The 27,907-nt window shown below is 43.0% G+C and overlaps 1 protein-coding gene across 1 annotated transcript; it reads right to left on the bottom strand.

The window, feature by feature from the left end:
* Positions 1-473: 473 nt before the first annotated feature.
* Positions 474-25,211, bottom strand: LOC121860011 (oplophorus-luciferin 2-monooxygenase non-catalytic subunit-like). The gene is made up of 4 exons (XM_042357027.1): positions 24,481-25,211; positions 17,044-17,202; positions 5,942-6,049; positions 474-709 (listed from the first exon to the last, which is right to left on the bottom strand). Exons 1-4 carry the CDS (start codon positions 25,169-25,171, stop codon positions 567-569), a joined length of 1,101 nt encoding a protein of 366 aa, XP_042212961.1. The 5' UTR covers positions 25,172-25,211; the 3' UTR covers positions 474-566.
* Between the last annotated feature and the right edge of the window lie 2,696 nt (positions 25,212-27,907).

Genomic DNA, 27,907 nt, shown 5'->3' with positions numbered 1-27,907 from the left:
ATCTACAGTACTCCCAGGGACAAGGGTCCTCCAGCTGTAGCGAGTGGTGTTGAGTGAGGGTGTCGGGTGAGTGGTGGTGTAGAGTCCCAGCAGACGTCTTCAAGGAAAGGTGCAAGATGTAATACCACTAGATGAGTGAGTGTTGCGTAATAAGAAAGTACCTACAGTAGTGTAGTAATGAGTGTAACGTGAAGACATCCCGCAATACACTATAAGAAGTTTTATCACAATATCAAAGAGTTTTTTTTTTTACTATTTGTTACATAATTCTCAAAAAATAAATTGTGCAATTTTCGTTTGGATTTATTTTATTTTATTTTATTTTATTGTCTATTGACTAAATTCGACTTTGTATACAAGAGCGCGTAACATAATATGATGTGATGTTTGGTTGTCATAATCACGATGTAGAAATTTTTAAAATAAAAATCCCCAGAAATAACACGATTTGGGAGTAAAGATAAACGAGTCAATGTTTCTTTTGAAATTTCTTTATGAACAAATTTAAGTAAAGAAGGGTGTGGTCAGGGCGTGTCAGAGGAAGGGTACAGCAGCGGGTGATCGTGTTAACAGAACTGCTCGTAGATGGCGGGGTCGAGGTTCACCAGCAGCTCTCCGTCAGAACAGGAGGTGCTGTTGTCAATGAGGCCGAGGAAGGTGGAGTTCAGGATGATAAAGGCGATTTCACAGCCACACTGCAGAGGATTACCTGGGGAAGATGACGACTGTTACCCGGGGAAGATGATGACTGTTACCTGGGGAAGATGACGACTGTTACCTGGGGAAGATGATGACTGTTACATGGGGAAGATGACGACTGTTACCTGGGGAAGATGACGACTGTTACCTGGGGGAAGATGACGACTGTTACCCGGGGAAGATGATGACTGTTACCTGGGGAAGATGACGACTGTTACCTGGGGAACTGTTACCTGGGAAGATGATGACTGTTACCTGGGGAAGATGATGACTGTTACCTGGGGAAGATGAGACCGTTACCTGGGAAGATGATGACTGTTACCTGGGGAAGATGATGACCGTTACCTGGGGAAGATGATGACTGTTACCTGGGGAAGATGATGACTGTTACCTGGGGAAGATGATGACTGTTACCTGGGGAAGATGACGACTGTTACCTGGGGAAGATGATGACTGTTACCTGGGGAAGATGACGACTGTTACCTGGGGAAGATGATGACTGTTACCTGGGGAAGATGATGACTGTTACCTGGGGAAGATGATGACTGTTACCTGGGAAGATGATGACTGTTACCTGGGGAAGATGACGACTGTTACCTGGGGAAGATGATGACTGTTACCTGGGGAAGATGATGACTGTTACCTGGGGAAGATGATGACTGTTACCTGGGGAAGATGACGACTGTTACCTGGGGAAGATGATGACTGTTACCTGGGGAAGATGATGACGGTCACATGGGAAAGATGATGACTGTTACCTGGGGAAGACGATTACTGTTACATGGGGAAGATGATGACTGTTACATGGGGAAGATGATGACTGTTAACTGGGGAAGATGATGACTGTTACATGGGGAAGATGATGACTGTTACCTGGGGAAGATGATGACTGTTACGCTGACTGGGTAATTACCTAAGATGACGACTGTTACCTGGGAAGACGATGTTGGCTGTTACCTGGGGAAGATGACGACTGTTACCTGGGGAGAGATGATGACTGTTACCTGGGAAAGATGGTGACTGTTACCTGGGGAAGATGATGACTGTTACCTGGGGAAGACCTGTTACCTGGGGAAGATGATGACTGTTACCTGGGAAGATGATGACTATACATGGGGAAGATGATGACTGTTACCTGGGAAGATGATGACTGTTACCTGGGAAAGATGATGACTGTTACCTGGGGAAGATGATGACTGTTACCTGGGGAAGATGATGACTGTTACCTGGGAAAGATGATGACTGTTACCTGGGGAAGATGATGACTGTTACCTGGGGAAAGATGACGACTGTCACATGGGGAAGATGATGACTGTTACCTGGGGAAGATGATGACTGTTACCTGGGAAAGATGATGACTGTTACCTGGGGAAGGTGATGACTGTTACCTGGGGAAGATGACGACTGTCACATGGGGAAGATGATGACTGTTACCTGGGGAAGATGATGACTGTTACCTGGGGAAGATGACGACTGTCACATGGGGAAGATGATGACTGTTACATGGGGAAGATGATGACTGTTACATGGGGAAGATGACGACTGTCACATGGGGAAGATGATGACTGTCACATGGGGAAGATGATGACGGTGTTACATGGGAAAGATGATGACTGTTACCTGGGGAAGATGATGACTGTTACCTGGGGAAGATGACGACTGTCACATGGGGAAGATGATGACTGTTACCTGGGGAAGATGATGACTGTTACCTGGGGAAGATGACGACTGTCACATGGGGAAGATGATGACTGTTACATGGGGAAGATGATGACTGTTACCTGGGGAAGATGACGACTGTCACATGGGGAAGATGATGACTGTTACATGGGGAAGATGATGACTGTTACATGGGGAAGATGACGACTGTCACATGGGGAAGATGATGACTGTCACATGGGGAAGATGATGACGGTGTTACATGGGTATGACAAGGATGCATACAGAGTTTGATGTGTGTGTACCTCTAGTATTGGTCTGTGTACAGTGGTGTTAAGAGTACAGTACTAGTAAGACTCATGTACACTAGTGTTAAAAGTACAGTACTAGTAAGACTCCTGTACACTAGTGTTAAGAGTACAGTACTAGTAAGACTCATGTACACTAGTGTTAAGAGTACAGTACTAGTAAGACTCATGTACACTAGTGTTAAAAGTACAGTACTAGTAAGACTCCTGTACACTAGTGTTAAGAGTACAGTACTAGTAAGACTCATGTACACTAGTGTTAAAAGTACAGTACTAGTAAGACTCCTGTACACTAGTGTGAAGAGTACAGTACTAGTAAGACTCATGTACACTAGTGTTAAGAGTACAGTACTAGTAAGACTCATGTACACTAGTGTTAAAAGTACAGTACTAGTAAGACTCCTGTACACTAGTGTTAAGAGTACAGTACTAGTAAGACTCATGTACACTAGTGTTAAGAGTACAATACTAGTAAGACTCATGTACACTAGTGTTAAGAGTACAATACTAGTAAGACTCCTGTACAGTGGTGTTAAGAGTACAATACTAGTAAGACTCCTGTACACTAGTGTTAAGAGTACAATACTAGTAAGACTCCTGTACACTAGTGTTAAGAGTACAATACTAGTAAGACTCCTGTACAGTGGTGTTAAGAGTAATACTAGTAAGACTCCTGTACACTAGTGTTAGAAGTACAATATAGTAAGACTCCTGTGCACTAGTGTTAAGAGTACTGATACTAGTATGACTCGTAACACACTAGTGTTAAAGAGTACACCAATACTAGTAAGACTCCTGTACACTAGTCATTAGAGTACAATACTAGTAGACTCCGCAACTACACTAGTGTTAAAAAATTCTAATACTAATGAGCTCCATAACCACAGTGGTGAAATTAAAACTACAATACTAGTAAGACTCCTGTACAGTGGTGTTAAGAGTCTTAATACTAGTAAGACTCCTGTACTAGTGTTAAGAGTACAATACTAGTAAGACTCCGCAACCCACACTAGTGTTAAAAAAGAGTACAATACTAGTAAGACTCCTGTACACTAGTGTTAAGAGTACAGTACTAGTATGACTCATGTACACTAGTGTTAAGAGTACAATACTAGTAAGACTCCTGTACACTAGTGTTAAGAGTACAATACTAGTAAGACTCCTGTACACTAGTGTTAAGAGTACAATACTAGTAAGACTCCTGTACAGTGGTGTTAAAAGTACAATACTAGTAAGACTCCTGTACAGTGGTGTTAAGAGTACAATACTAGTAAGACTCCTGTACACTAGTGTTAAGAGTACAATACTAGTAAGACTCCTGTACACTAGTGTTAAGAGTACAATACTAGTAAGACTCCTGTACACTAGTGTTAAGAGTACAGTACTAGTAAGACTCATGTACACTAGTGTTAAGAGTACAATACTAGTAAGACTCCTGTACAGTGGTGTTAAGAGTACAATACTAGTAAGACTCCTGTACACTAGTGTTAAGAGTACAATACTAGTAAGACTCCTGTACACTAGTGTTAAGAGTACAGTACTAGTATGACTCATGTACACTAGTGTTAAGAGTACAATACTAGTAAGACTCCTGTACACTAGTGTTAAAAATACTAATGAACACGTGTACACTAGTGTTAAGAAGTGCAACCTAGTATGACTCATGCACTAAAAGTGTTAAAGAGTACTAATACTAGTAAGACTCCTGTACACTAATTGCCAGAGTGCAATTACTAGTATTATGAGCTCATGTACACTAGTGTTAAGAGTACAGTACTAGTAAGACTCATGTACACTAGTGTTAAGAGTACAGTACTAGTAAGACTCCTGTACACTAGTGTTAAGAGTACAGTACTAGTAAGACTCCTGTACACTAGTGTTAAGAGTACAGTACTAGTAAGACTCATGTACACTAGTGTTAATAGTACAGTACTAGTAAGACTCATGTACACTAGTGTTAAGAGTACAGTACTAGTAAGACTCCTGTACACTAGTGTTAAGAGTACAGTACTAGTAAGACTCATGTACACTAGTGTTAAGAGTACAGTATTAGTATGACTCATGTACACTAGTGTTAAGAGTACAGTATTAGTAAGACTCCTGTACACTAGTGTTAAGAGTACAATACTAGTAAGACTCATGTACACTAGTGTTAAGAGTACAGTATTAGTAAGACTCCTGTACGCTAGTGTTAAGAGTACAGTACTAGTAAGACTCATGTACACTAGTGTTAAGAGTACAGTACTAGTAAGACTCATGTACACTAGTGTTAAGAGTACAGTACTTGTATGACTCATGTACACTAGTGTTAAGAGTACAATACTAGTAAGACTCCTGTACACTAGTGTTAAGAGTACAGTACTAGTATGACTCATGTACACTAGTGTTAAGAGTACAGTACTTGTATGACTCATGTACACTAGTGTTAAGAGTACAATACTAGTAAGACTCCTGTACACTAGTGTTAAGAGTACAGTATTAGTAAGACTCCTGTACACTAGTGTTAAGAGTACAGTACTAGTAAGACTCATGTACACTAGTGTTAAGAGTACAGTACTAGTAAGACTCATGTACACTAGTGTTAAGAGTACAGTACTAGTAAGACACGTGTACACTAGTGTTAAGAGTACAGTACTAGTATGACTCATGTACACTAGTGTTAAGAGTACAGTACTAGTAAGACTCATGTACACTAGTGTTAAGAGTACAGTACTAGTAAGACTCATGTACACTAGTGTTAAGAGTACAGTACTAGTAAGACTCATGTACACTAGTGTTAAGAGTACAGTACTAGTAAGACTCCTGTACACTAGTGTTAAGAGTACAGTACTAGTAAGACTCCTGTACACTAGTGTTAAGAGTACAGTACTAGTAAGACTCATGTACACTAGTGTTAAGAGTACAGTACTAGTAAGACTCATGTACACTAGTGAAGAGTACAGTACTAATAGACTCATGTACACTAATTAAGAGTACAGTACTAGTAAGACTCATGTACACTAGTGTTAAGAGTACAGTACTAGTAAGACTCATGTACACTAGTGTTAAGAGTACAGTACTAGTAAGACACGTGTACACTAGTGTTAAGAGTACAGTACTAGTATGACTCATGTACACTAGTGTTAAGAGTACAGTACTAGTAAGACACGTGTACACTAGTGTTAAGAGTACAGTACTAGTAAGACTCATGTACACTAGTGTTAAGAGTACAGTACTAGTAAGACTCCTGTACACTAGTGTTAAGAGTACAGTACTAGTAAGACACGTGTACTCACCTCCTAGGTAGAGGGTAACGCCCTGTTGGAGCACCGGCTGCCACACCTCCTCTTCTAATAATGTCAGCTGGTTGTTATTCAAGAAAATTTCGTCGCTCGAGTTGAAACCTGCAGGGACACAAACATAGTCCGTCAATCCGCCAGTCTTTGTTTTGAAGTTCATTTTATTTATCTTATTGTCAATGTTAAACTACCATAACATGTAACAACCTCTTCCTAGGCTGTAGGTCAGAGACTAGTTGTGCCTCATAATTGTTATGTACTTTCTTCTTTCCTGAGTTCATTAAACTGATCAGTCCTTAGATAGTTAAGGGTTTCAGTAAAAGTTAAAATGTTTCATAATGTTCGCACTTTGACCAGGTAATGATCCTCAACAACTGCCCGCTAATTCAGAGGAAACCTTGGCACTCTCCTCCTGCCCAGGAAGCGAGAAAATTTACTATGAACTCTGTAGCATCAGACCGTCAAATTAACTACTGGTTTATCCTAACCCTTCATGATTAATGCAGGAAGGATATTTCTATGATAATGACTTCATTCACAGTGGGAGGTTTAGTAAGTTAAGGTAATACTCAGAATATTTGTAACATTAATTGTAAACCTGTCTGTACGTCACATTCTCTAAGATTATAATCGAATAAATAGACAGAAAAGACAGTCTTCCCGCCCTTTACATTACGAAATGCATGACCTTATACTAGGATACAACAACCCTATATACAACTATTCTATTCTGGGTGCTATCAATAAGGAAAAATACCCAAGCGAGGTGATAGATCATTCACCAATTTATACTGCCCATTCTGGGGTCACTAATCCTAAGAGGATAACTTAAATCTACTCTTAATTTTAAGGTCGCTGCCACCAGACCCCCTGGACAGTATGCAGCTTTTTTAGGTAGCTGGCAGAGGAAGCCAGTCATTGGGTTGGGTTTTGCATTGACCAAATCGAGAGTGGGAAGAAGGGTGAAACATCAATCATGACTTAACCAATTTATTCATTATAAAAACATTGCATCCCGTCACAATACAAAAAGAGTTGGCCTTCATCAGAATGACCACTATTATGTTCATTACACTTCACATCAGTATACATCCTTCATCAAATAATTACTAATATCATCTTCATTCTTCATAACAAGCAATGACCTCTTTACCGCTGTCATTCCTTCTTACCACAACACGCAACACATCAGACTGCACCACATGTTATATTATAGCACCACATACCGGGTACACTTCACACCTACAAGTATGGAACTCCATCATAAAAATGTCCAAAGATGCAGCAGCAGGAGAAAACAATATACTAATGAGCATCATTAAGAAACTAGCCCACTTATTACTGCCTGTTCTCCTACACATTTGTAACTCCTCCTTCACTAGTAGTGTCTTTCTGGATAAACTGAAAATTGCTAAAGTTCACCCAGTATATAAAAAAAATCTGAGGACAAAGGTCTCTTCAAGAATTTCCGCCCCATATCAGTCCTCCCAGCCTTGAGCAAAATACTGGAGAAGCTAGCGTGTAGTAGATTAAATTCCTTCTGCAATCCCAATAATATCTTTACAGACTCTCAGTTTGGATTTAGAGCTAGAAGGTCGACTGAGAGTGCTCTGCTATCCTTTACTAATGACATCTTAAATTCCTTTGATGACAGTCAGTTCACAGTCGGTATATTCATGGACCTCTCTAAAGCCTTCGATACTGTCGACCATACCATCCTCCTTTCAAAGCTTGAACATTACGGCTTTAGGGCCAGTCCTACAATTGGTTTACCTCATATCTGTCCGACAGGAGGCAATATGTCTGCTATAATAATCACCAATCTTGTATGGCGGCCCCCAAGGTTCCATTATCGGTCCAGTACTGTTTTTGTTGTACATAAACGACATAGTCCACGCCAGCACTCCCATAAAATACAACTTATTTACAGACGATAGTAATCTCTATGCCAGCAACTCAGACCTCCATTCCTTGATGAGAACTATAAACACTGAATTGACTAAAGTCAGGACCTGGGTAATACGTAATAAACTGACCTTAAACCTTGAGAAAACCCACTACACGATCTTTCACAGAAGGAAAATCTTACCTCCAGACTTGGACCCCCTGTAATACAGTCCTCAAGCGCGAACAAAATACCAAATTCCTCGGAGTTATTGTTGATGAGAAACTTAACTGGAGAAACCACCTACAAGCCATTCACAGTAAAGTCAATAAACAGTGCTGTATCATGTATCACACTCGACAGTCACTAACTCTCACAGCATTGAAAGAAATCTATCATGATCTTGTTTACCAACACCTGATACACTGTCACACACTATGGGGGGCCTCTGGCTCTTCAAAAAGACAATCCCTGATTACTGCACAAAAGAGAGTTGTATGGACGTTGACCTACTTGAAAAAAACAGATCACACAAACGAAAAATTTGCTAAATTGAAAATGTTAAAATTCGAAGATATTAATATCTACTGTTGTGCCCTCTTTGTTTAGAAATGTATCAATCACTTGCTTGACAAAAATTATTTCCACATCCGGAATAATCAGAGATACAACTTAAGGCACCCAGAGCTACTAAGACCACCCCCATGCGCTCCTCTCAGTCCCAGACCTCCATAAAATATCACGGTGTGAAGGTGTGGAACAACTTACCCCCACCCATCCGAGCAAAGACTACGCTCCCTTCCTTTAAATCATCTCTTAAAAAATATCTTTTGTCTCAGTATTAATATTTCTTGTAATACTTACTATATTTACAGTACCTGTTTCTATTGTAGCATCAAAACTGTTTTATCGCAAATTATCATGTAAATAGATAAGAAGCTACCATTGCAATAAACATATTTGCCAACTAGAAACAATCCTGACAGCTCTGTCCTCTTTTTCAACCGTAATACTGTACAATCCATGTTGTACTGCTCCACCCATTATATTTATGTTTTTCAATTCCAATGTAATTTATGTATATACTTATAATATGTATAAAAAAATAAACTAAAAAAATAATAAATAAATAAAATAAATAAATATTGAAGTGATAACCGTGGTAACATTATGAAATGTTGTTATTACCACCATGCTATTGTACTATTCCAGACTAAATGTTACATAATACTTCCTTGAGATAAGTGTATAGTTGTTTTTTATTTTTTTTTATTTTATTTTTTTTTATAAGGAGATTAGCCCACCCGGGCCCAGGTCACTGACCCACATCGGGGCCTGGGGGGCGAAAATTTAATAATTATAATAATAATACAGTAATTCATAGTAAATAAAACTTATAATAAAAATAAAATAAAATAATAATAACAATAACATCACTGTAATAATGATAATAAAAAAAATCAATAGTGAGAAACGCTTAAGTACAGTATGTTGTGTTGTCAATAGTAAGAGAAACAATTGAGACCCTGCAATTGTGTGGAAATGAGGCAGAAAGTTAGATCAGCAACCTGGGACTTGGTCACAATATTCGTGATGCCATATGGCAGCAGGGTCTACCATTAGACAACACATTATGCTTCCAATATCTTCCCAGGCGGTAGTACCTCCCTGTTTGATAGCTGCCTGCTACCTACTATATATCAAGTGCCTAAAAGAGATTACTTAATACAGGCATAGAAACCCGGTCCACGTATTTGCGATGTTTCACACCACCAACAGGTGGGGACGTACTACAAGCTCGCCAATTTATCCGCAGGATAAATTGGAAGGAAATCCTTTTCACAAAGAGGATGGTAGACCAATAGAACGGTCTACCAGCCCAAGCTGTTGAATGGAAAACAGTACCGGGCTTCAAAATAGCCCCAGACAAAATTATCAAGAACAATGGAAGGATCCTACAAAGGCTTCCTCCCCTTGGCTTGGCTACCTCTATTAGGCAAATAAATTAAATAGGTAAATAAGCTTTTAAGAGTAACTGAAAGGGTCAACTACCAATTCATTCAGATTTTTTTTTAATTTCTTAGGCTAGGAAATGGAAATATGGGAACTATTTATCAAACGAACAACGTCGATATAGACTCAGAGGAATCAGATCGTGAGAAATATTTAGGGGAAATAAAAAGTGGGGACCCATATCCTAGAAGACAATCTGTTTATGAACGATCGGCGTTAATAATAAGACTTGTATTTTTTTTAGATGACGGTACTAGGTTAAGAAGCCCCCCACCCCAACCACCGCCCCCCCCCCCTTACTCCGAAAGCATAATTTTGTTTGCGACTTGGACGGCAAATATTCTTATTTTAAACTTGTTTTTCCACTCGTATGTTGAAAATTAATGTTGAGAGACTGACAGGCGATATGATCAAAGTGTATACATGGATGATGGGGTTAAACAAGGGTGTTATAAATAAGGTACTTTAACTATCAAATCAGTAACAAAATTTACTTTTAGAAAGATAATGAGTAAACTTTGGTTAGGATGTAGAGTTGTAAACGAATGGAACAGGTTACCAGATAACATCATTTGCTCGAACTCGTTGGGAAGTTTCGAAAATAGGTTTGACTGATGAGTGATAATGGTTGGGTTTATACAGAAGTTGCCTCGCCGAGGCTAGTCATTGATTGACCTAAAGTTGTTTCCTTATGCTTACTGTGTGCTCTTGTATTCATGGTAAGCTCAGCCTGCCCAGTTATACTCAAAGAACTCAAGGACTTAAAACCCCGAGTTGACAGTCCGCATGCTGCCGTTATAGATTTACTGTAGTTTTAGATTGCCCACTGTAATAATAATGATAAAGAAATACAAAGAAAAACATAAATTAAACAAAAATCAATAGTGTTGTCAAGTAAGAGAAACAATCGAGACCCTGCAATTGTGTGTAAATGAGGCAGAAAGACAGATCAGCAACCTGGGACTTGGTTACAATATTCGTGATGCCATATGCTTCCAATATCTTCCCAGGCGGTAGTACCTCCCTGTTTGATAGCTGCCTACTGCCTACTACCTACTGCTACCGGTTATCAATGTCACATGCTTTAAGCTTGTTCACTTTACAGTACACATTCACGCCATATCACTTTTCTAATCATGATATAAAATCTTATATAAAAAATAGTTTATATAGTCATAGCTAATCTCCGTGTTTTGATGTCTTAGATTCGTTTCAGGCAGAATTTTTGTACACTTACATAGTTCTCTCGGCATCTCAGCTATTCTTCCTTCTGTCAATGTTGTCTAAGTCTTAACTTTATCAATGTTATATTATTGTTCAACGTGGAGACATCACCACGATAAATGATAAGACACTAATTACCTCATAGATGACGGCAATATCATTGGTTTTTAACGCTATAATATTGACAGCAACAATACAAGCAATGTGACGGACAGTGGCAAGCATACGTGAGTGGACTTATATAGGTGTGGTAATTCTTACAGTCACCTCCTGAACCTGATTTAAAGCGAGTAGGTGCTACTATAGTATGCGGTCTACCGAGATGGAGTTAGGTTAGATTAATGGATGCTACAGTGTAAATATCCCGGTAGATACAACTCCAGGTCGGCAGACCGCATACTATAGTAGCTCCAGGTCGGTAGACCGCATACTATAGTAGCTCCAGGTCGGTAGACCGCATACTATAGTAGCTCCAGGTCGGTAGACCGCATACTATAGTAGCTCCAGGTCGGTAGACCGCATACTATAGTAGCTCCAGGTCGGTAGACCGCATACTATAGTAGCACCGGCAAGTAACCAGGTTATTAGTAGGAGCAGGTCCAGATGACCTGAGGTAAGTGCTCTGGTCAGTACTAGGTGAAAAAGGAGTTCAGTATTAGGTAGAACTTCTAGAGACCTGGGGTAAGAGACAAGGTCAGTACCAGGTATTGGTCAAAGCGATTTGAGGTAAATGACCCGGTCATTTGTAGGTAGAGTACAGGTCCAAATGACCCGGGATAAATGATCAGGTCAGTTGTAGGTACAGGTCCAGATGAACTGGTTAGTCCTAACACTTAGGTGAGAGGTGGAGACACACTCTTACTCAACGAGGCTGTGTTGGAACTCTCGCTGGTGTTTGGAATGATTGTTAACACACACACACACACACATACACATACACACACACACACACACACACACACACACACACACACACACACACACACACACACACACACACACACACACACACACACACACACTACTACTACTAACGCTTCGCTGTCACTCGGAATCGAGTATGACGATCATCCAGCTATGAAACAGTGATATGAGTTATTAAGTGAGACCTTCTTTGGTGAGTTCTGAGGTGACTAATGAGGCACGGGACTGGCAGGGTCGTTCACAGATGTTGCACATGTGGAAGGATACGTTAAGTGCGGGAGGGGCGGCGGCAGCGCCTTACTGGCGTTGTTGCTTGTTTGCCTCGGTTTGCAGTTGGACTAACCTTCTTGTGTGGTTCTCCTCCAACCGCTAAGGAGTGGAGTAATCGTCTACCAGGTAAGGGGGATAGATATGGCACTTTTTCAGGTTTGTCTTAAGACTATATTTATACCTTTTCAGTTTCCCGCCGGCGTTACGTTTACTATTCGTTAGGTGACTGTAAAGTAGCTGTTTTGGCAGTCTACTGTCGTCCATGAGGGTAACATGGCCAGCGAGAATACTGCCATTTTATTCTCTTGTTTTCACGGCGAACTCGCAGGATGGGACGTAGACAACATTGGTGAAAGTTTTCAAGTGCCTGGAAGTGCTTCCTGTATGTGATCCATGTCTCGCTGCCATATAGCAGGGTGGGGAGGACCACTGCTCGATATAAGTGTAAATTTGTAGATAATTTCAGCTCCCTACAGCTGATCACATGGGTACGGAGTCTGCTAAGGGCCTGAGATGCACATCTGATCTGATGTTGAATCTCTTCATCGATGTTTGTGGTGGTGGATAAGTGGGAGCCGAGATACCGAAAATTGGTAACATATCAATGGGTAGTACCATTAAGCTGGATGGATGGTGGAGGTGTGGCTGAACCAGGGGCAGGCTGAAAGGCAATGTGAGTCATACGTACATTCACCTCGAGGCCAAAGTGTGCATATGCATCTGCATAGGTGTTCAGGATCTCCTGTAGGTCATGTTCATTTTGAGGGACAAACGTAAAGTCGTCTGCATACTGAAGTTCAGTAATGGAAGCTGCCGACACCTTTGTTCCTGCCTGGAGTCGTCTTATGTTGAAAAGATCGTTCATCTGGTACTGGATGTCCACCCCGTTGGCTATATTGGCACTGGCACAAGTAAAAAAGGCAGTCATGAAAATGGAAAAGAGAGTTGCTGCCAGTACACATCCTTGTTTTACCCCCGTTTGGATGGGGAAGAACTCAGACTGGGTGCCATTGTATAGGACACTGCCGCTCATGCCATTGTGGAGTAGCCTCACAATAGCGTTGACTTTTTGTGGGCAGCCAAAACGGCTGAAGGTCTGTTAGAGGGCCTCCCTGTTGACCGAGTCGAAGGCCTTGGATACGTCTATGAAGGCCATATACAAGTCACGACGTTGTCCTCTTCACTTTTCCTGTATCTGGCGGGCAGCAAAGATCATGTCAGTGGTGCCACGTGATGGTCTAAAGCCACATTGAGATTGTAGGAAGAAGTTTTCCACCTCAGTAAGAAGTCTGTTTCGGAGGACTCGGGCGATAATCTTGCCAGCTGCAGACAGCAGTGAGATCCCACAGTAGTTGCCACAATCTGTCCGGTCTCCCTTGCTCTTATAAATATTGACGATGGAGGCATCTTTAAGAGATTAGGGGATGTCCTCCTTTCCCCAAATATTCCCCAGGAGAGAGTGGAGACGGCTGGTAACCAGAGGTCCACCTGCTTTATACACCTAGACAGGGATTCCATCAGACCCTGAGACTTTTTTTTCTTCATCTGCATGATGGCAGTAGCTACCACATCTAGGGATGGAGGATAGCTGAGGTGAGTCAGCTCTAGATGCTGAGGGACCTACTGGGTAGTCAGGACATCCACATTGGTGTTTCAGTTGAGCAATGAATGGTAGTTCTCTTTTTTCAGCGCTGAAGGATTCCTTCTTTATCTTTAATTAGGGATTCGCCATCGGATGAGCACAGGGGGGACTGTGCCATGAGTGACTGGCCCATAAAATGTTTTATTGGAGTTGAAAAATTCGCGCATCTTGTGTTGATCTACACGTTTTGCGTTTCACATGTTTAATTTTAAACCAGTCGTTTTCTAGATTGCAAAGTTTACATTGGGCTGCCGCTTTCTTCTTGAGGAACGTATCAGCTTTGGTCCGAGACTGAGTGTTGTTCTGCCAGTCAGTACATAGATTTCTGGGTCATTTTCACCAACCAGTCCTGGTGTATTCCATCGATCTGGCAAAGGGTTTCTCTCCAGGTTTTTGTCGTGACAGTGTCGAGAATAATCCCATTCGGTATTGGGAGTCGGGTTGTTTGTTGTCTGGTTGTTTATCAGCCCATGTTCGACCTGCTCTATGAATGTATGTGCTACCGCTGAATCCTCCAAACGCTTAATGCTAAAACCTCTTCTGGAGGCGTGCTGTCTCCACCGTTTTGGGGCGACTTGAAGTAAATGCTTGGCTCTGACGAGCCGATGACCAGTGTTACAGTGGTTTGAGCCATGCATGGCTCGGGTGATGAGGACATCTCGGCTATTTCTTTCTCTAACATTGATGTAGCCAATGAGATGCCAGTGTTTGGATCGTGGGTGTTGCCATAAACCCTTGTACTTGTCGGCCTGCCTACACAAGGTATTGGTGATAGTGAGGTTGTGTGCAGCACACTTGCTGAGGAGGAGTAGGCTGTTGGGATTACACTTGCCCAGTCCATTTCTCCTTATGATTCCATCCAAATGTCAGCATTACTGCTAACTCTGGCATTAAAATCACCTAGGAGCACAACTTTATCTATCAAGGTCGGCGTAAAAGGCCTCATTGATGTCATCCTCTGCATCCAGTATTGGGGCATTTGCACTGATGAAGAAAGCATGACGTGAGTAATTCAGTGGTACTTGGAGGGTTATGAGGCACTCGTTGATCCCAACAGGCATTTCAATTAGCCTATGTAGGATGCATTGGCGCATGGCAAATCGAACTCCATAAATGTAGTTTCTCTCCTTTAGCAAGCTTACTCTTACAGAAAAAAGGTATCGGCAGACGCTCATTCTTTGAGTCGATCCTCGTCTGGGAGCCGAGACTCACTAATAACTGCTATGTCAATGTTATACCTAGCCAGCTTTTTTGCAACAAGGCGGTTCTTCTTTGGACGCTCATTTGTGCCAGTATCCAGAAGGGTCCTAACATTCCATGCAGCAACCATAAGTGGTTGTATAGTTTGTTTTCTTTTGGATCTGTGATTATGATTGTGTTTTCGTCCTCATAAGAATGACCTTACTGGGTGCAGCTGCCCAGTCACGTTGGTTCGTTAGGTAGGCTATGTTTAGGGCACCTTTTCTAGCCCCCTCCCTATGTGGGGTGAGCAGAGTGGCTCCTCGAAAGGGCTGCTCAGTCGCAGAGACAGGACCGGATTGCATAAACGACCATCTAATCTATGCCGCCCATGTGCAAAGTTGTGACTAGAGACTCCCGGCAGTCATCGCTGCCTGTCCGCATCGCCGCTCGTCCGTCGCCATAGGATATTTGGGGGTATAGGGGTTTTGATGATGATGATGAGAAGTATGATGAGCTGGATGATGGCTGCGCGTGAGTTGATTTATGTGGTGAGACAGAAGCACAGGCTGCAACCACACATCTTGGCTCCCCCTTTTTCTGATCCAGTGGTGCAAGTGTTGCAACGACTGGGGAGAGGGAGAGTTGCAATGGACTGCCGATAGCCTAGTTTGTTTGGTTTCGCCTTAGTAGCCTGACCATCATACATTGCCTTCATCCGCCGGTGTAGTTGCTGGGTTCCTTTGTTGGTCACCTCTTCCGTCTATACCGCCGTTGGGGTCTTACTGGAGTTCTGTAAGCATGTCTGCCTAATACAGGGCTCCACCACATATTTTTCATTCAGGGTTTAATCCCGTAGCCTTATACATACCAAGGTTAATCCGCATGGCAATGGGGCAGTGGTTGGTAGGCACCAAGATGTGTCCACATGCTAGTGGGCCTATGTGCCGTCCTTCTGGGGCCCACTGCTGCTCCGAGATCCCTGCTGGTCTAGCCTAAGCTCACGAGGCACCCAGTTACCGTCTGTTGCCACGAGGAGACACAATAGGAGTCTTGGTGGTGAAGAGGGCGAGCGAACAGCGGTAGCTGATAGAGAGAACAAGCAAGCAGTGTTTGCACCTTAACACTAACATAATGATGCCACACTAGATGTAATACACCACCCTGTGCACACACACACACACACACACACATTGAAAGCCTTTGTCAATCAAGTGACCCACTCCCTGATTTCACCATATCATCTCTGTTCATTGTATATTTTCAGCCTTCGTGCTGCAATGTTATCTTAATAAACTGTTAATTATTATTATTATTATTTATTGCACACACACACACACACACACACACACACACACACACACACACACACACACACACACCTGTACACCTGTCATCGTAGTATTCTTGAAAAAAATACATAAGCCAGATTTGGAGCGGTCATAATGTAGTCATTAGGCACAGTTAATGGTCCTTATATCAAATTGTTGTATGTTAACAATAAGAATATAGGAACATAAGAATGGAGGAAACTGCAGCGGGTCTATTAACTCATACTAGGCAGTCCCGATTACACCAAACCTTTATCGCTCATACTGTACAGTATATCCGTCCAACTATATTTGAAGCTTCCCATCGTATTTGAGTTAATGATGATGTTTGGTAACTTGTTTCACTCTTCCACTACTATATTTCCAAACTAGTGTTTACCTATCTAATAATTAAATCTAAATTTGTCTTATTTATAACCATTGTTACGAGTTCGCTTCTGGTTACATAGTTTAAGTACCTTTGTTGTAGCGCCTTTGTTTAGCCTTGACTTCCATTTATACTCCTCGATCATATCTCCACTCACTCTTCGTCCCTCTAAGGACTGCAAATTCAGATGCTTTAATCTGTCTCTATACTCTAGGTTCCTAATGCCCGGGATTATCCTAGTCATAATGCATAACGGACACCTACCTGAGAAGGCGTTCACTGCCACGAGGCTAATGTTGTTGTAGTCAAGATACACTTGGTGACGCCCACTGTTGTTGAACTGTACGGCGCCCTCATGCACTTCAGTCAGTTGGTTAGTCGACATATTAACCATGAGAAGTTCGGAGAGCGTGAAGAAGGTCCCTGTAAGGGATTAATGACATAACTGATGAAGTATTGTGGCACAGAACAGGTGGTTGAGAGTGATGGTGAGTGAAGATGAGTGATGGTGGGCGATGGTGAGTGAGGGTGAGTGATGGCAAGTGATGGTGAGTGTTAGTGAGTGATGGTGAGTGATGAAGGGCATTGGAGACTGGTGGTGGATGATGGTGAGTGATGGTGAGTAATGGTGGATGACGGTGAGTAATGGTGGGTGATGGTGAGTGATTGAGGGTGATGGATGGCGATGGTAAGTAATGGTGGATGATGGTGAATCATATTAGGTTATGGTGAATGATGGTGAGTGATGGTGGATGATGGTGAGTCATATTGATATTGAAATATTGATATAGAAACAGTTTATTTAGCCAGAAGAACACAGATACAGAGTCGATTAAAAATCATAATATTAACATGGCTGAGCCAGTTGAGAGCCTGAGCTCTCTTGTAGGCACCTGATACATACTGTAAACCCACTAAAAAAATATTCGGCACCCGTATCATATTGTATGAAGCCGTAAGGGTGCCGAATAATTTTCTAGTGGGTGTACATGTATGTGTCGTGCATGTATACATGTGTGTGTGTGTGTGTGTGTGTGTGTGTATGTGTGTGTGTGTGTGTGTGTGTGTGTGTGTGTACCCACTAAAAAATTATTCGGCACCCTTACGGTTTGATACTGTACAATATGATACGGGTGCCGAATATTTTTTTAGTGGGTGTACTACATTTATATAAAGGAAATATTATGTAACATTTAGTATTATCTGGAATAGTACAATAGCATGGTGGTAATGAGAACATCTCATAATGTTATCACTTCAATATTTATTTATTTTATGTATTTTATATTATTTTTTTTTACATTCATATTATAAGTGTATACATAATTTACAGTGGGGTTGATAAATATAAATATGATAAGGGGAGGAAGCAGTACAACATGGGTTGTATTAAGGTGGAACAAGAGGACAGAGCTGTCAGGATTATGTCTAGTTGGCAAATATATTTATTGCATTGGTAATTTCTATCTAACTGCATGATAATTTCTGATAAAACGGTTTTGGTGGTACAATAAAAGCTGGCATATAAAGTAGGTATTACAAAAAAAAATATTAATACTGAGACAATAGATATGTTTAAGAGACGATTTAAAGGAAGGGAGCGTAGTCTTTACTCGGATGGGTGGGGGTAAGATGTTCCACACCTTCACGCCATGAAATCTTATGGAGGTTTGGGACTGAGAGGAGCCCATGGGAGGTGGTCATGTTAGGTGATGGTGGATGATGGAGGGTGATGGTGAGTGAAAGAGAGTGATGGTGAGTGATGATGATGTGATGGTGATTGATAGTCAGTGGTGATGTGTGATGGTGCGTTATGGAGAGTGAGAGTGGATGATGCTGGGTAATGGAGTGTAATGGTGGATGATGGTGCATGATGGTGAGTGATGGAGTGATGTTGGGTCATTATTGGTTAAGGTAAGAGCAGTATGTGGTGAGGAGCAATATGTGGTGAGGGTCAGTATAAGGTAAGAGCAGTATGTGGTGAGGGTCAGTATGTGGTGAGGGGCAGTATAAGGTAAGAGCAGTATGTGGTGAGGAGCAGTATGTGGTGAGGGTCAGTATAAGGTAAGAGCAGTATGTGGTGAGGAGCAGTATGTGGTGAGGGGCAGTATAAGGTAAGAGCAGTATGTGGTGAGCGGCAGTATGGGGTGAGGAACAGTATGTGGTGAGGAACAGTATATGATGAGGAACAGTATGAGGTAAGAGCAGTACATGGTGAGGAACAGCATAAGAGAAGAGCAGTATGTGGTGAGGAACAATATGTGGTGAGGAACAGTATGTGGTGGGGAACAGTATGAGGTAAGAGCAGTATGTGGTGTGGAACAGAATGAGGTAAGAGCAGTATGTGGTAAGAGCAGTATGGTGTGATGAACAGTATGAGGTGGAGAACAGAATGAAGTTGGAGCAGTATGTGGTGAGGAACAGTATGTGGTGATGAGCAGTATGAGGTAAGAGCAGTATTTGGTGGGGAACAGTATTAGCGAAGAGCAGTATGTGGTGAGGATCAGTATGTGATGAAGAACAGAATGAGGGAAGAGCAGTATGTGGTGAAGAGCATTATGAAAGTAGAGCAGCTTGTGGTGAGGAACAGTATGTGGTGAGGAATAGTATAAGGGAAGAGCAGTATGTGATGAGGAACAATATGTGGTGAGGAACAGTATGAGGGAAAAGAAGTATGTGGTGAAGAACAGTAATAAAAGAAGAGCAATATGTGGTGAGGAACAGTGTGAGATAGGAGCAGTATGGATGGGGTAAGAGCAGTGTGTGGTGATGAACAGTATGTGGTTAAGATCACTATGTGGTGAGGAACAGTATGACTAATGAGCACTATGTGATGAGGAATAGTATGATGGAAGAGCAGTATGTGATGAGTAACAGTGTGAGGGAAGAGCAGTATGTAGTGATGAACAGTATGTGGTTAAGAGCACTATGTAGTAAGGAACAGTTTGATAAAAGAGCTGTATGTAGTGAGTAACAGTTTGAGGTAAGAGCAGTGTGTGGTGAGGAACAGTATGACAGAAGAGCAGTATGCGGTGAGTAACAGTATGTGGTGAGGAACAGTATGAGGTAAGAGCAGTATGCGGTGAGGAACAGTATGAAAGAAGAGCAGTATGTGGTGAGTAACAGTATGTGGTGAGGAACAGTATGAGGTAAAAGCAGTGTAGCAGTGTGTGGTGTGGAACAGTATGTGGTGAGGAACAGTATGAGGTAAGAGCAGTGTAGCAGTGTGTGGTGAGGAACAGTATAGGATAAGAACAGTATGTGGTGAGTAGCAGTATGTGGTGAGGAACAGTATAGGATAAGAGCAGTATGTGGTGAGTAGCAGTATGTGGTGAGGAACAGTATGAGGGAAGAGCAGTATATGGTGCGGAACATTATGTGGTGAATAAATGTTTGAACGAAGAACAGTATGTGGTGAGGAACAGTATGAGGTAGGAGCAATATGTGGTGAGGAACGGTATGAGGAAAGATCAGTATGTGTTAAGGTGCAGTATGAGGTAAGAGCAGCATGTGGTGAGGAACAGAATGAGGAAAGAACAGTATGTGGTGAGGAACAGTATGAGGCAAGAGCAGTGTGCGATGAAGAAGAATATAAGGGAAGAGCAGTATGTGGTGAGGAACATTATGTGGTGAGAAATAGTATGAAGTGAGAGCAGTATGTGGCGAGGATCAGTTTGAGGTAAGAGCAGTATATGCTGAGGAAAAGTATGAGGGAAGACCAGTATTGGGTGAGGAACAGTATGTAGTGAGGAATAGTATGAGTTAAGAGCAGAATGTTATGAGGAATAGTATAACGTAAGAGTAGCATGTGGTGAGGGGCAGTATGTGGTGAGGAATAGTATAATGAAAGAGCAGTATGTGGTTAGGGGCAGTATGTGGTGAGGGGTAGTATGTGGTGAGGAATAATATGAGGTAACTCTCTTTTCCATTTTCTTGGCTGCCTTCCTTACTCGTGTCAGTGCCAATGTAGCCGGAGGGGTGGACATCGAGTACCGGGTGAAGGGGGGACTTTTCAACATAAGACTACAGGGGAGAACTAAGGTGTCGGCAGCCTCCATTATTAAACTTCAGTATGCAGAAGACCTCACCCTTGTTGCTCACACTGAACACGACCTACAGGAGATCCTGAACACCTACGCAGATGTGTATGCACACTTCGGCCATGAGGTGAATGTACGTAAGACTCAGATTCTCTTTTAACCTGCCTCTGGTTCAGACACACCTTCACCATCCATCCAGCTCAATGGTACTACCCTCTCTAATGTTACCCACTTTCGGTATCTCGGCTTCTACTTGTCCACCACCGCAGACATTGATGAAAAGATTCAGCATCGGATCAGATGTGCATCTCAAGCCTTTGGCAAGCTCCGAAACCGTGTCTTCAGCTGTAGGGAGCTGAAATTTTCGACAAAACTGCACGTATATCGAGCAGTGGTCCTCTCCACCTTGCTACATGGCAGTGAGATATGACTCACATACAAGAGCACCTCAAGACACTTGAAAACTTTCACCAACATAGTCTATGTTCGACCCTCCGAGTTTGCTGGGAAGACAAGAGAACAATGTCAGTATTCTTGTTGACACCAACTGCAGGAGTATCGAGGCTACCATTATCCATGAATAACTACGTTGGACTGGCCATGTTACCCGCATGGACGACAGTAGACTGCCAAAGCAGCTGCTTTACCGTCACCTAACGAATATTAAACGTAACGCCGACGGGCAATTTAAAAGGTATAAGGATAGTCTTCAGACAAACCTGAAAAAGTGCCAAATCGCCCCCTCACCTGGGACTCGATTACTCCACATCGTAACGCTTGTAGGAGTACCACACGGGAAGGTGTCAATATTTTCGAGTTAGCCCGACTGCAAGCCGAGGCAGACAAGCGCCAACGTCGGAAAGACGCTGCCACCGTCCCTCCCACAGTAGATGCAGCTCTTCACATGTGCAACGAATGTGGACGGCCGCTGCCGGTCCCGTATCGGCCTCTTTAGTCACCTCAAAACTCACCAACCTAGGTGACAAACTTAATAACTCACATCAATGTATCATAGCTTGATGATCATCATTCTCGATTCTGAGTGACAGCCAAAATGACATGTTGCAGCAACTATTGCTGCAGGTTCCAGAAAATTTGACAAAAAAAGTAGCTATAGCGCAGGAGGTGGGCGCCTCGAACTGGTTAACTACGTTACCGATAAGGGCAAATGGTTTCAGCCTTAACAAACAAGAATTTACAGATGCCATTGCTCTAAGGTATGGTTGGCCAGTGGATGGTTTGCCCTCCCAATGCGTGTGTGGCTCTTCCTATGACGGCGATCACGCCATGGTCTGCAAGAAGGGGGGCTTCATTTGCATGAGGCATGACGAGGTAAGGGATCTCACAGCAAATATGTTGAAGGAAATCTGCCGGGACGTCATGGTAGAACCGACCCTCCTTCCACTGGATGGTGAGATCTTCCAACACAGGACTTCAAACACATCTAACGAAGCCCGTGTGGACGTCAGTGCTCGAGGATTCTGGACGCGGGGACAGCGAGCTTTCTTCGACATCAGGATTTTTGATCCCATGGTCACTTGTCACCGTAACCTAGCTCTTGATGCTGCACATAGGAGGAACGAGAACGACAAGAGAAGGGCGTATGGGGAGAGAATTCAAAACGTTGATCAAGGCAGCTTCACTCCTCTAGTGTTCACAACCTCTGGTGGGATGGGCCCAAGTGCAAGATGTTTCTACGCCAACTCAGGAGTTGATCTCCGAACAGAAAGCAGCCAGAAGTTATGTTACAGCCTGGATGAGATGTCGACTGTCCTTCTCTCTCCTTCGGTCGGCTTTGCTCTGCCCCAGGGAACGAGAGCTTCTGCCCCTACTCCGACAACTGCTGCAGATATTGACTATGAGGCTACAGTCTGAATGCCGCATAGATCTGCGGCTCAACTAATTTAACACAGATAGGATAGCTTATTATTAGGATATTTAATATTAAGGTAAATAAATGGTGGCGAAGGTGTGGCTATTGGGGGAGGCTGGAGGCCACGTTACAAAAAAAAAAAAGTAGTAGTAGTAGTAGTAGGTAAGAGCAGTATGTGGTGAGGGACAGTCTGTGGTGAGGAACAATATTAGGTAAGAGCAGTATGTGGTGAGGACCAGCAAGTGGTGAGTAACAGTATGAGGTAAGAGCAGTATGTGGTGAGGCACATTATGAGGGAAGAACAGTATGTGGTGAGGTATAGTATGAGGTAAGAGCATTATGTGGTAAGGGGTAGTATGTGATGGGGAATAGTATGAGGTAACAGCAGTATGTGGTGAGGGGCAGTATGTGGTGAGGAACAGTGTGAGGCAAGAGTAGTATGTTAGTGAGGGGCTGTATGTGGTGAGGGGCAGTATGAGGTAAGAGCAGTATGTGTTGAGGGGCAGTATGTGGTGAGGAACAATATGAGGGAAGAGTAGTATGTGGTGAGAAACAGTATGAGGTAAGAGCATTGTATGTGTTGAGAGGTAGTATGTGGTGAGGAACAGTATCAGGGTTAGAGCAGTATGTTGTGAGGAACAGTATGAGGTAAAAGCAGTATGTGGTGAGAGGCAGAATGTGATAAGGGGCAGTATGTGTGATGTTGCAAAAAGTTTAGTAGCAACATGGTACTACCCGAACAAGCGTGAGAGCCTACACAGTTGCAGGTGGGTCTCACTGTCACTTTGGTGAAAGATAACTGTAAATATTTTTCCTCCTTTTTGTTTTACTTCTTCAGAGACGTTGGGAATTTTGTTTAACCTAAGCAGCCTGAGGTAATCTTATCACATCACAGTAATAATGCTTCAGTACCCAGAATATATCAAGACATACGGTATATTCTTTTTGTACTGTACTTGTAGTTTACTTATCTGTAACCTCTCGATGCTTGCAATAAATGTATTTCCTTCCCAATTACCTTTGACACCACTATCTATGACTCCATTAGGTGGTTGTAGGCTTGTAAACAATAACTATAAACAGACCTACAATAAAAACAATCAAAGTCATTAATTATTATCAATGTGACGATTGTGAAACATCACGAAGAAAATATTGTAATTGTTTGTTTTTTACAGCCTGAAAAAACAAAATCCATTTTACAGTAATTTCACCACGTAATCTACTTTTTACTATTTTTTGTACACTAGCAGGACAATAGACATATCCCTAGTTATGATGGTTCCACAGACAAGTTGAAATGTCGACGGAAGTCTTGTGTATCACTTAACGTAAATACATACATGTACACTGGGTGGAAGATTTATACAAGTAATTGTTGTGCTCGTAGAAACACATACTATTATTTACACACTGGTACTACTTATAGATGTGTGACCATAACAGTACCAGGTTAAGCCTTAGTACATACCACCTTCGTACACATCACATCATACTGGTTGACACAAGGACCACCATAAATAATGTCACTGTAGTAATGCACAGGGTGAACTTTGTGCGACTCAAATCTGTGTTACGGTAAGAAGACGGTATCACCACATTTTTCATTGGTTCAGTTGTTTATAATAGACGGGTGTCATCAAGAAGTCAGTTGAAATAGAAAAAATAATAAGCAAATGTAATAAAAATTATTAAATTGAGGATATAGAATACATCGACACAACACCAGGAAGGATATATTAAAACGATAGCATTAAACACATAATGAAGGAGCGGGTCGTACTGTACCTGCACTTAACTCTTGTAGTCCAATGCCATCGAGGTATACCTCCTGCAGTGTGGGCGTGTCGCTGAAGGCTGTGACAGGTAGATATATGAAAGGGTTGCGGGCCAGGTCGAGTTTCTTTAAGCTTTTCGACTTAACTTTAGGACAGCGTGTGATGTTGTTTTCCTGTAAATGCAATGTGTGAAGGTTTTCGAAGAGTAGCATTTCCTGCCAGGGAAAAGAATTAATGCTGTTGTTGTAAAACATCATCTCAGTGGCGGTGGAGTAGCTGCCGGAAAGAGCGCCTGACTCAACCTCTTCTAGGACACCGTCAATTATATGGAAGACCTCGTAGGTGGTACTGCCCAACACCCCGGCCCTCAACACCACCAGGTTATCATTGCCTTCTATAATCAACTTGTGGAAGTTTCTGAAGGGAAAGGATGACCCCAAGATCGTGGCCAACTGGTCTTCACTCTCCACGGAGCTACAGTTAAGGTCCATATGCATGTTTTCATCGAAAGTACAGACACAGGGTAAGATTTCCGCATCTTCCGGACAGGGAAGCTTACGAGGGTAGTTGTGAGCAATCTTGCTCACTACTGTGTCCAGATCTCCCGCTGCTTCTCTATTTATAACTCCTGTTGTGTGGACAGCACCTACACAACATGACCCCAGCAGCAGGTTACAGAGGAAGGTGTGGTAGAGCGCCATGTTGAGGCAACACTGCCCCAAGTACTGATGATTACTGCGAATAAACTGATAACTGTGGCTCCCTCACTCATTATATATATATATATAGTGTGTGTGTGTGTGTGTGTGTGTGTGTGTGTGTGTGTGTGTGTGTGTGTGTGTGTGTGTGTGTGTGTGTGTGTAATAATAATAATAATAATTAACGGTTTATTGAAGAGCTTACAGCCAGAAGGCTGAAAATATACAGTTACATATTTGGGGAATGGGTTACGAATTACAAATAATATACAAGTAACATAAGTGACACAAATAAGACATATAGTAACTTAGATGGGGATCAGCTCAAAATACAGTTCATTTCAACATAGTGACAGTGTAGGGAGCAGTGTTTACTGGGAGTGAATACACTGATTTATTACATGTTATTGATAATTTTTACAATGGTTGGGACTGGGCTGTTCTTATAGCGATCAGTTCGTGCACGTATGGGCTGGATGCGGTTGTGGTGTCGAACAGCAATTCTCGGACAGGGGATCTCAGGTGGTAGTAGGGGCCGGTGTCGGGGATGGTGTAGAAGCTTCTTACCAAATTTGCAGATGAGGCCGTGGTGATGGTCAGTGAGAGTCGAAAGGGTCAGTGTGTTGAGCGCTTCTTGATATGTGGAGTAGGAAGGGGAGAGAATAATCTTGCATGCCCTCTTTTGCACTTTTTCTAGGTGTTTACGTTGTGTGGCATTTAGGGAGGAAGACCAGGTGGGGAGGCATAGGTGAGCTTGGGAAGTATGAATGTTGTGTATACACTGAGGAGCTCGTGTGCAGGAACTCCGAGGGACTTGAGTCGGCGGAGGAGGTGGAGACGGAAACTGGAGGATTTGACAACTTCACTGACGTGTGGTTTCCAATTTAGTTTGTTGTCTATGGTGACGCCGAGGAGCTTCGTGGAATCTACAACCTGGAGTGTGTTCGGACCTAGGGTAATGGAAGGAGGTGGGACAATGTCGGAGGAGAGGTTGATGTGCATAACCATTGTCTTGGTATGGTTGATGGTGACATGGTTGTTGGTGGCCCAGTTTTGGAGACTGTTCAATAAATCCTGAAGGGCGGTATAGTTGGGAGCAGAATTGTTGACGCTGATCCCAATGGTGGAGTCGTCGACATATTTCCAGCGAGCAGGAGTTTCTCTTAGGGCATCATTGATGAGCATAAGGAAGCAGAGTGGTCCCATCTTGGTGCCTTGGGGGACGCCACAGGTGAGTGACTGAAAGGTGGAGACAGCCCCTCGGAAGCGTACAGCTTGGCGTCGGTCACTGAGGAAGTCTGTAAGCCATGGTATGAGACTTCTCCGAAGCCCGAGGTCAATAGCTTTGTTTATGATTATATTGTGGTCGACTAGGTCGAACGCTTTAGTGTGTGTGTGTGTGTGTTTTCAGCTGCCGCCGTTGGCTAGCCCTCGTGGCGAACAGAGAAGCAACTTGCATAAGTTTTCCGCTGCCAGTACAGAGCTTGTGTCGCACATAGGGTAGTGAAATGCATCTAGTGTGACAGCACAATGTTAGTGTTAAAGTGCAAGCACTGCTTGCTCCCTCTCGCTTTCAACTGCTGCCGCTGGCTAGCCCTCATGGCGAACAGGAAAACACAGCCTCTTCACCATCAAGACTCCTGCTGTGCCTCCTCGTGGCAACACACGGTAACCGGGTGCCTCCTGGCCCCAGGCTAGACCAGCACGGAATCTCGGAGTAGCAGTGGGCCCCAGAAGGACGGTGCATAGGCTCACTGGCATGTGGACACTTTCTGGCGCCTACCAGTCATTGCCTCGCTGCCATGCGGATTAACCTTGGTAGGTATAAGGATACGGGAGTAAGCCCCGAACGAAAAAACTGGGGTGGAGCCCGGCATCAGGCAGACATGCTCACAGAGCTCCAACAAGCCGCCAACGGTGGTCTAGGCGGAAGAAGTGACCACCGTGGAAAGCTAACGACTACACCGGTGGACGAAGGCAATGCCTGATGGACATGCTACTAAGGCGACACCCAACAAAGTGGGCTATCGGCAATCCATTGCAACTCTACCTCTCACCAGTCGTTGCAACACTTGCACCACTGGATCAGGAAAGGGGGGAGCCTTGATGTGTGGTTGCAGCCTGCGCTCCTGCCTCACCACATAAATTATCTCACTCGCAGCCATCATCCAGTTCATCACACCTCTCATCATCATCATCATAACCCCTTATACTCCCCAAAATCCTATAATAATAATAATAATTAACGGTTTATTGAAAGAGCTTGACGACGGACGAGTGGCGACGGAGATAGGCATAGAGGAATGCCGGGAGTCTCTAGTCACAACTCTGCACATGGGCGGCACAGACAAGATGGTCGTTTATGCACTGGGATCTAGGCAGCAGTGCAATCCGGTCTTGTCTATGCGACTGAGCAACCCTTTCGAGGAGCCACTCTGCTCACCCCACACGGAGAGGGGGCTAGAAAAGGTGCCCTAAATATTGCCTGCCTAAAAATCCAACCTGACTGGGCAACCGCACCCAGTAAGGTCATCCTTATTCAGTCGAAAACACAGTCAAAATCACAGACCCAAACAAAAACAAACCTTAAAACCTCTTATGGTCACTGCATGGAATGTCAGGACCCTTCTGTATACTGGTACAAATAAGTGTCCTCAACGAAGAATTGCCCTTGTGGTAAAAGAATTGGCTAGGTATAACATCGACATAACAGCAATCAGTGAGTCCCGGCTCCCAGAT

This window comes from Homarus americanus, unplaced genomic scaffold (genome assembly GCF_018991925.1).
Source record: "Homarus americanus isolate GMGI-L3 unplaced genomic scaffold, GMGI_Hamer_2.0 scaffold824, whole genome shotgun sequence".
NCBI lineage: Eukaryota > Metazoa > Arthropoda > Malacostraca > Decapoda > Nephropidae > Homarus > Homarus americanus.
The sequence above is the reverse complement of the archived record's forward strand: the minus strand, read 5'-3'. Positions and strand labels throughout refer to the sequence as shown.

Bases quoted from the DNA above. Each gene is read 5' to 3' on its own strand.
- LOC121860011 (XM_042357027.1), bottom strand. From the start codon at position 25,171: ATGGCGCTCTACCACACCTTCCTCTGTAACCTGCTGCTGGGGTCATGT. The intron at 17,203-24,480 runs GTACAGTACGAC...AATCCCTTACAG, and splicing joins ACTACAAGAGTTAAGTGCAG to GGACCTTCTTCACGCTCTCC. The intron at 710-5,941 runs GTGAGTACACGT...CATCTTCCCCAG, and splicing joins CGTTACCCTCTACCTAGGAG to GTAATCCTCTGCAGTGTGGC.